The sequence below is a fragment of the Scylla paramamosain genome, chromosome 9 (genome assembly GCF_035594125.1).
Source record: "Scylla paramamosain isolate STU-SP2022 chromosome 9, ASM3559412v1, whole genome shotgun sequence".
Lineage (NCBI taxonomy): Eukaryota > Metazoa > Arthropoda > Malacostraca > Decapoda > Portunidae > Scylla > Scylla paramamosain.
In genome coordinates this window covers 6,557,501-6,567,500 of record NC_087159.1, presented here as the reverse complement: position 1 = coordinate 6,567,500, position 10,000 = coordinate 6,557,501, and the positions used below count along the sequence as shown (strand labels likewise).

The 10,000-nt window shown below is 44.5% G+C and overlaps 1 protein-coding gene across 2 annotated transcripts in view; it reads left to right on the top strand.

The window, feature by feature from the left end:
* Positions 1–10,000, top strand: part of LOC135103467 (cytohesin-1-like) — a 213,120-nt gene that overhangs the window by 93,267 nt on the left and 109,853 nt on the right. Inside the window, exons 1-2 of one of the 2 annotated variants that reach the window (XM_064009803.1) lie at positions 8,398–8,948; positions 9,660–9,733. Coding sequence is in view for 1 of the 2 variants with exons in the window: in XM_064009802.1 (XP_063865872.1) it covers positions 9,660–9,733 (74 nt within the window). In the remaining variant the exon portion in view is untranslated. Of the gene's footprint in view, positions 1–8,397; positions 8,949–9,659; positions 9,734–10,000 lie in introns of those variants that run through there. The other variant, XM_064009802.1, reaches the window with a different exon arrangement.

Sequence of the window (10,000 nt, the reverse complement as noted above, 5' to 3'; positions counted from 1 at the left end):
TCAGCTGAACATTTTTGTAATATTAAGTGATGAAAAGAAAAAAAAAGAAAGATAAATTTGACCTAACGAGACTTTGCACAACTGACTGACTGACTGACTGACTGACTGACTGACTGACTAAAAAATACTGCATCAAAAACGTTAAGTAATAGCGTTTGATGGAAGTATGATGCAATGACTGAATGACTGACTGACCGACTAACTGACTGACTGACTGACTGACTGACTGACTGACTGACTGATCATAAGAACCGTTAAATAAAACCGTTTGATGGAAGCATGATACGACGTCAAAACACACACCCCTCTACACACACACACACACACACACACACACACACACGTCTGGCATGGACACGCGCAGCAAAACAAGACACAGGCTGAAATACTCCCTCTGGTAAAGGTCACGCCGGAAAAATAAGTTATCTGCGCTGCCCCAGTTTAGTTAAAGAGAGAGAAAGGAAAATGACTCGTTATAGATCAGAAGTGTTACAACATATACCGGGAAAGGAGGCGTGGGAAGACTACCCGAGGAGGAGGAGGAGGAGGAGGAGGAGGAGGAGGGGACAATCAGTGTTACCTTTGACATAGAGGAAAGCAAAGGGCATCATGAATTAGCAAGAAAGTAAGGTGGATGCTGCACTCTCCTTGCCGCGCCGCCCCTTGAATGCTGTATATGTACTGTATATGTGTGTACTGTGCGTAGAAGGAAAGGTACAGAGAAGGTGGGAGTGTCACTGAATATCTTGTTGTGGGTATGTGTTGAGAGAGACAGAACATGTTGAGGCCTGGTTGATATAGTTGTGTAGATGGAAACTGGAAGAACAAGGAGTAAAGAAAGGAGAACTAGGGAATAATGGATAAGTGAACTGTAGGTGGTTGTGAGTATGTGTTGAGGGAAAGAGAGCACATAGAGGCCTAGTTGATTTAGTTGTGAGGATGGAAACTGAAAGAACAAGAAGTAAGGGAAGAAGAACAAGGAAATAATGAATAAATGAACTGGAGTGTTATGGAGTGTTTTGAAAGGTATCTGAAGGAGAATTCTAAACTGATAAACATGAAGCAAGAAAGATGTAAAGAAAGACAAACATTAAGTGTCATGGTTTTCCTTAATGATGTTTTAAGGAATAGAAAAAAATAAAAAATGCTGCAAATGATGGCGATGGTGATGACGATGATGAAGATTATAAGTAGAGTGAAGTATAAGTAGAGTGAAAAAGAGAGAGAACATTCACTCGAACACACCAAGAATCTTTCCCTTCCTCTTCCTTCTCACACCTTCCTCCCTCTTCCTTCTTTTTCCAACACATATCTTTCCCGTCTTCCCCTCACCTCCCCTCACCTCCCCTCACCTCTCCTCGCCCTTCACACTCATTCCTTTATTTTTTTTTCCTTCTCTTTCTTCTCTTTCAACACGCACATCCTTCCCCCTCTATTCTCTCTCTCTCTCTCTCTCTCTCTCTCTCTCTCTCTCTCTCTCTCTCTCTCTCTCTCTCTCTCTCTCTCTCTCTCTCTCTCTCTCTCTCTCTCTCTCTCTCTCTCTCTCTCTCTCTCGTGCCCCGTGCCATGAAAGAACGTCTTATCTTGGGAGGCGGAAGGACTTATTACGCAGGAGGAGGAGGAGGAGGAGGAGGAGGAGGAGGAGGAGGAGGAGGAGGAAGAGGAGGTGGTAGTGAGCATCATAACCTCCTGAACCATGCATGTCACCCTCTCTGACCTTTCACCTCACGCCCCTGACAATTGCTTTCCTCCTCCCTTGTACCGTTCGCCCCCACACCACGCCCCTTCTCCCACGCCCTGCACACACACACACACACACACACACACACACACACACACACACACACACACACACACACACACACACACACACACACACACACACACACACACACACACACACACACACACACACACACACACACACACACACACACACACACACACACACCGCAATCCAGCACCACCCACTCATTCCAATGTTCTTTTTACCTCCTCCTCCTCCTCCTCCTCCTCCTCCTCTTCCTCTTCCTCCTCCTCCTCCTCCTCCTCCTCCTCCTCCTCCTCCTCCTCTTCCACCTCCTCCTCCTCCTCCTTCCCACGCACATTAAAGAAGCACTTGTTGAACATAGTCTCTTCCTACGTTTTTTTTTTCTTGTGTCTTATTTTTAACTTTGTAAAACATTTTTTTTTATTTGATTCTTTTTAATTCCACTTCTGTTTGTCATCCCTTTGTGGGGCTTAGTATTCCCTCTCATGTTGCAAAGTGCGTGTGATTCTCCTCCTCCTCCTCCTCCTCCTCCTTTATGTAATTGTCCGTTTTACTGCCTCAGATCAGAAGAGGACTGGAGGAAAGGAGAAAAAGAAAGGAAAGGAAAGGAAGGAAGCAAGAGCTTATGAACTGAAGGAAAAATCACGAAAAAAAAAGTAAAATAAAATTGTCATGATTCATATTGAAGTAGTGTAGTATCCCCTAAAAAAAGAGCTCCAGCCTCCGCTCCCCCCGCGCGTCATAGAAAACGGCGCGGCTTAAAGGGGACACTGAGAGAGAGCGATGGAGGGAGATGAGCAAGCTTCGGTGCCTCGCTGGGTGCGCACCATTCAGTGTCCTGCCCGCCGTGTATATGTGCGTGCGTGAGCGAGGGGCCTTGAGTGGCGTGGACGTGTATGTGCGTGCTGAAGGAGGAAGGCTTTGTTTTGTTATTTCCGTCACGTGCTGCAGTGCTTTGTGGTGTTATAGTGCTGTAGTGCAAGACAGTGCTATACAAAGGCTTGAGTTTGTTACGGTGACCTGCAACGGTTTATGCCCACCAGCACCACAAGGGTATTAGTGGAGCTATGCATCGTCACAAAGAACAAGCTAATCATATCAAGCCGTTATCCTGCGTATTGTTGTCTGTCTGTCTGTCTGTCTGTCTGTCTGTCTGTATGTATGTATGTATGTTTTGGTCAGGTCACCCCCATGGACCTTCATCCCCCCTAGTCCCGTCCCCTCCTAAACCTCACAACTTCTACTTACTTTTTTTTTCTATTATCCCCCCTCCCCTTCCCCCTCTCTCCCTTCACTAAATTACCCTGTCTTTCCCCTCCCCCTCCTCCCTCCTCCTCCCCGTTATTTATTTACTCAACGGTTTCTGTTTTTTAATGGTGGGGGCGCGACCTTTCACCTTAAGGGGGCTCTGGAGGGGAAGGGGAGAGGGGCGCTGGTTGTTGTGGGGAGTGGGGAGGGGAGGGTGTAAGGTTGCAAGTGTCACTCTCATGCCCTTAGAACTTCAGGTCGACAGTCAATATGTCATCCAAGAGAGAGAGAGAGAGATAGATAGAGAGAGAGAGAGAGAGAGAGAGAGAGAGAGAGAGAGAGAGAGAGAGAGAGAGAGAGAGAGAGAGAGAGTCACGTGTCGTTTGTATCTTCGTCGTGAAATTAATGGAGTTTTTGCTGAATAACTCTCTCTCTCTCTCTCTCTCTCTCTCTCTCTCTCTCTCTCTCTCTCTCTCTCTCTCTCTCTCTCTCTCTCTCTCTCTCTCCCTCCCTCCCTCCCTCCCTCCCTCCCTCCCTCCCTCCCTCCCTCCCCGCCTCGCTTTATTATCTGCAGAGAACACAGTTTGTCACATGATGGATTAACTAATTTTGCTGTCACACACACACACACACACACACACACACACACACACACACACACACACACACACACACACACACACACACACACACACACACACACACACACACACACACACACACACACACACCAAAATAGCGTACATCAATAATTTACCAAGGTCACCCCTTAAAGCAAATCGTCCTCTTTAGTCACTTTGTGGTTACGTTTTCTTTCATCACCGATCCCTTTTTTTTTTTTTCCCCGCGCTTTCTTTGATAACGATAATAATGACATCATTTTGAGCTCATACTAGTTATATTTAGGTGTCTTATTATGGAGAACGTGTAGAAATGAAATCTTCTTTTACTTCTCTTATCGTAATTTCTCTAGAGAGGGATTGGCGCCATGTACGTGTCTCCCCCCAAGTGTGTCTGTCCCTTGCACCTCCCCTGTGACGCCCATTCTTTGCAGTTCTACCGCAGTTGCATCCCTCCATCTCATTCTCTGCCTTCCGCTTGTTCATCTTCCCTCAACTAGTTTTCTGCAGCTTCTGTCTACTATTTTCTGGTGTTCTCTTCCTACTACGTGCCCAAACCATCTAATTTCTTATCTTCTTATCGCTTCTAATGCATTCTTCTCCTGCTCTCCCCACTTCCTCACTCCGTAGATATTCTCTGAGTGAGCAAGGCGATGTAGCTGTTGGAAATATCTTAATGGTATGAAAATCCAGCGCTGTATAGTGGAAAAATGTATTAGTATCATTAGTTCTAGTTTAAATTCGAGGAAAATCTGTTCTTGAAATGTTGCAGTAATTATTAGAAGGGTAACTGAATACTCGAGTGTGTGAGCTGCCCAGGCGCGTACGTGGGCGTGGAAATGCTGTAGTGATGGTGCTGGTAAAAAGTGGAGTTTTTTTTTTTTTTTGTATAGATTGCATTTATTTTGGTATTTATTTTGTAGTGTATTTTACCTGGTGTGTTTCGCTAAACTCGTGTCGACTCTGGCAATGTTGTATTTCCATTGCGAAGTTGCCGTCTCTCTCTCTCTCTCTCTCTCTCTCTCTCTCTCTCTCTCTCTCTCTCTCTCTCTCTCTCTCTCTCTCTCTCTCTCTCTCTCTCTCTCTCTCTCTCTCTCTCTCATAATAACTATTTTTAAATGCTACAAAGGACTAATTACGTTCATATTAGTGCATTCCTATTTAATAATGTAAAATTCCTCGTTAAACTATCACAGAAAAAATAACCTTACCTTGAACCCGCCTTCTCTATCTCCCCTCTCCCCTCATTGCCCCCCCCCTCATGTCCACTAGTGCCTGCTAAAAATAGTCGAGATAAGACGCGAGACATTTGAGAACACGAGTCTTAATCTTGACTACTCGTAACTGGTTGTAGTGGAAGTCATCAAGGTCCTCAAGGATGCGTGTGTGATTCTAGAAGTGGGTCTTAATACAAGTTCTGTAGTCTAGTAGTGGTCTGGTGAGCAGTCTGGGTCAGTGTCGTCGGTAGCGGTGTAAGCTTGTGTATGTAGGGAGGGAAGGGTTGACTTGTAGGGGTGTTTAACTAAGGTGGGGGGAGGGGAGAGAAAATGCGTGTTTGTGTTCGTGCTTCGTTTCCACTTGGCAGGATTTTATTTATTTATTTATTTATTTGTTGTTTTTTATGGATGAAATGTTGATGTTGCTCTGATTTTATTTATTTATTTATTTATTTATTTTTATTTTTTTTTTAGGGATTCTGGCCAGGGTCAAGGTCAACGTAACTGGTGGGGAAAGCAAATAAAAACAGACTCAAAAAAGGTGCCAATCCCTAAAGAGGACAGTCCGAGGCCAGTTTCAGAATGTCATGCAGAAGTGCCTTAAAATTTCCCTGGATGCTTGATATATTTATTCGGTTATTTATTTATTCATTTATTTATTTATTGATTTATTTGTTTACTTGCTTATTTCACTTATTTATTTACTAATTGCACTTATCTTGTCCTTCTGTTCACTTCCACTGGCCTCTAATTCCCCTTAATGTTAAGTCTTCCAACTGACAACCGCCCTGCTCAACCCGCACCTGACACACTAGTAAGAGATTGAAAAGATTGCCCTCCCCGTGAACTGTACTCTCCCACTGTATTCCCATTTTCGTCTTGTATTCTCCCTTTCTTAATAACTTCCCATACTTCCTAAATAAGACGTCAAATGGGGTCAATGCAGAATGGGCAGAGCATCCATACTGGGAGTCTTCATTCTTCATAATACATTAGCTGCAACCCCGTATTTTTTTTTATTTATTATTTATTTATTTATTTATTTATTTATTTATTTATTTATTTATTTATTTATTTATTGTTGGAGTGGATAATCTGCCCCCCCCCCTCTATCACAGTGTCTATAAGGTCTGAAAGTCGTATTATTTGCAAACATTGTTGAAATATTGTCGTTTGAGATTTCATTAACAAAGTTTGAACGTGTTATCTGGCAATTTTTTTGGAAATGGTCTCTGTACTTCCCTTTCTGCATTTGGGCTCCTCGAATGTTCAATAGTAAGAGATCAGAGGAGTTCACAATCAATTAGTCATTACAGTATTCAACACGGTGCCAGAGACTGTTGGGCAAGTTGCAGGTTATTCAATTACATACTCTACCAGTGTTTATTTATTTATTTATTTATTTATTTATCTATTTTATTTGTTTATTTTTATTTTTTGCTTGGTGGTTAAGTCCTCGGATGACAAACGCAAACATGATACCACGTGTTCGATTCGTCTCCGGGGTCAATATTTCACCTCTCTCTCTCTCTCTCTCTCTCTCTCTCTCTCTCTCTCTCTCTCTCTCTCTCTCTCTCTCTCTCTCTCTCTCTCTCTCTCTCTCTCTCTCTCTCTCTCTCTGGGGCGTGGGCTTGGTGGGTCAGCCAATACAGGGCCGTGGAATGACCGAACCAGGTATTTTGTCGTTCACTGGTCAGATTCCTGCATAACTGATATTATTGCACGTGTTCGAATCCCACTTGGTGCAATTCTCCCTTATTTTATTTCTCCTTCCTTTCTTTCTTTCTTTCTTACTCTTTTTTTTTTTTTTTTTTTTTTTTTTTTTTTTTTTTGGAGCGTGGGAAGGAATTAACGGATATTAGTGAGTCTCCAGCACGTGTTTGGCTTTTTTTTTTTTAGGGTACCCCCTTCCCCTCATTCCCATGGCCGTCTTATGTGCGTTCTGAGTGACGTGGTAAGTTTGCTCCCTCCCCGCCAGTAAGGATGAGGAGGTTAATATGGATTACCAGCAGAAGGATACGGTGGTGGTGGTAGTGGTGGTGGTGGTGGTGGTGGTGGTGAGTGCACGTGTTTGACCTCAGCGTTGGGTTCTCGTGGTGAGTGGGAAGTGCGAGGAATTTTTGATACATAAGGCAGACTGACAACTAGATGGGCGGATGATGTGGTAAAGTTTTGCGGTGGTGGCGTGGAAGTGATGGGTATTTGAGAGAGTTGGGAGTGTAGGGAGGGAGATAATTCATGGGGCTGTTCGTTCTCTTTTAGGGGCTGGCACCTCAGTGGGCCTTTTATTTTGTACTTCCTTCTTGTTGTCCCAGGCCAGAACACGTCATAGATAGATAGATAGATAGATAGATAGATAGATAGATAGATAGTTTTATTGACCACAAATACTTTTCTGTTTGATTTTTTTTCCCAAATTACAGTGACTATATTAAAAGCTTTACAACAACCATTCATTTATAAAAACCGCAAAATAAGAAGCACATGTATAGAATTCACAAAGCAGTCTCCTAGATGGTGTTGATGATGATGATGATGATGATGATGATGATGATGATGTTAGTGATGATGATAGTGATGATTATTGCCAGTGACTTAAAACAGGAAACGAATTATAACAACAAAAAATATATATATATAATGAGCAGCTTCCGAGTGTGGAGAGAAGGTTATACAAACACTTGCAGGATGGATAACTAAGATGATGATGGTGGTGGTGGTGGTGATTATGCAGACGTGAACCAATCGTAGAAAGTTAAATCATAATAGTGTGGGCATGATGAGGAGGACACGGGAGTCAGTTGAATCATAGGAGAGTGGAGGGGATGAGGAGGGATCAGGAGGACACGAAGGTTTGGTGGGGAAGGTTTTGAGGAGCACCACACAACACCAGCATCTGAGCGGCGTGTATTGCGTTGCAGCCTCGTGATCACCTTGGCTTGCTGCTTCGATCATCCTTCCTTTGTGACTGAGGAAGCTTCTTTTTCTTTTCTTACCTCTTTCTCTCGCCTTCCGTGCAAGCTACACGCGCACACACACACACAAATACAAAAAAGATAGTATTGTTTTTCTCCGCGGGGAAAGAGAAGAGTGTGTGTGGCGGTCATGTGATCCAGTGGTGCTCTTCTCATTGACCTACCCCATCCTGCACGCCACCCAAGCATCCTATCCTCGCTATCCTGACCCCCTCGTCCTTCTGTCTCCTCACGCACCCTGCATTCTTCACTGACCTATCCCATCCAGCACTTGGCCAAGCACTCTATCTTAACCATCCCTGCTCATCCCCCATCCCACCCATTGTTTTATCCCCCCCTCGCTCCTTTGTTTTCAGGCACTTTTTCTCCATCTCGACGCGTATCCTGTCTTGCCTCACACACTTTTCCTCCACCGCTTCTTGTTTGTACGCCTCAGCGCCTGATTGGTCATTGCCTCGCAGCTCCCTAGCAACATTTCCTCTCTCAGCGGGGCGTCATTCGTCACCCACCGTCACCCGCAGCGACGCCCACAGCTCATCGGAGCGTGGGGTGAAGGGGACAAGGGGGAGAACCATTGGCCGTCCGTGTGGTCAGTGTCCCCAGTGTCCCAGGCGGGGTGAGGATGAGAGGATGAGAGCGAGGGTGTGGTGGTCGTGTTGGTGAGTGTCAAAGCCTCCACATTCAAGCTAAGATACACAACCCACAGCTGCGTCTCCTCGCCTCTCGCCACGCCTCACTCACCGACAAGCCCCCTGAACTAGTGAAACGGAACACTAGGTGAAGCATTAAGGTGTTGAAGTTATAGTCCCTGAACTGACTGAACCGAGTGGCCAGTGAACGTTTCCCGCGGTTGTGTTCCGGTGGATTTTTAAATTTTTTTTATTTCTTTATTTTTTGTTTATTATTTCCTCTCGGCGAATGGTGAGTGTGTTTGGTAGCACGACCACACCAGCAGAGGGCGTGGTCGGCGGAGCGGCAGAATGACGCCTCCTCTGCTCCTCGCTAATGTTGGATCGCAGGGTGTGGAAGCATAGGCAAACTGAGCTGTCCCTTCCCCTGCCGCTGCTTGCGTTGCTGTTACCTGGCCTGCTACAATGACAGGAAAAGGGAAAACCAGGTGATGTTATTCTCCTCACTAATGAACGTCGTGTTTACACCTGATATGCCCCCACAGGTGTTTCTCTCGCTCCCTCAGGTGTATCGTATCCCAGCCAGGTGTGTCGAGGTGGTGGTGTTAGCTAAGGTAACGCTGCTAATCCTCAGCACACCTTGCCTTTCACAGATTTTCCTTAGTCATTTTCCTTTTGTTTTTTTGTTTGTTTTTTTATCTTCCTTCAGTCGTAACTTTCGTGAATTCAAGTTTTTTTTTTTTTTGAAATAATAAATCTTCTGAACGTAAGTAAAAGTAAACTATAACATTTTTTTTTGTAGTATGCATGTGTATTTGTACTTTTACATTGTGTGTGTGTGTGTGTGTGTGTGTGTGTGTGTGTGTGTGTGTGTGTGTGTGTGTGTGTGTGTGTGTGTGTGTGTGTGTGTGTGTGTGTGTGTGTTCACGCCTCGCTGGTTCATGTTGGGATATATGCAAATAAAGAAGGGAAAAAAAGTGTGCCGTGTGAAAAGCATCTTTGTGTGTGTGTGTGTGTGTGTGTGTGTGTGTGTGTGTGTGTGTGTGTGTGTGTGTGTGTGTGTGTGTGTGTGTGTGTGTGTGTACGTGAGTGTCCATGCGCGTGCATCCATGACACCAGTTCTCTCCAAGGTGTGTGTGGGGTTTACAAAGAGTGCATTAGTCAGCTTTACTAACTCCAATCCTTCTCTCCTGCCGCAGACCTGACGCCGGAGGAGCAACAGCTGCTTCTGGACATCAGACGGAAGAAGGCGCAGTTGTTACAGGAAATACAGGTAAGTCTCTTGTTTACCTGTGTTTCTCTTCCCTTTTTTCCCGTTGTTTATGATTTTATTAGCGTGTTAAGTCTATGGAGTGTGTAGGCTTCATTCCTGGACGGTTGTATAGGTTGTATGGGCAGCCTGTATGGGTTGGTGTGGGCTTGTATGGGCAGTTCTGGCTTGTGGGAGGGGAGGTGCTGTATTTGTACGGAATTCATACTATTGATGCATCGTCTTCCTATGTATTTATCTATTTATTATTTACTTTTTTTTTATGAATTA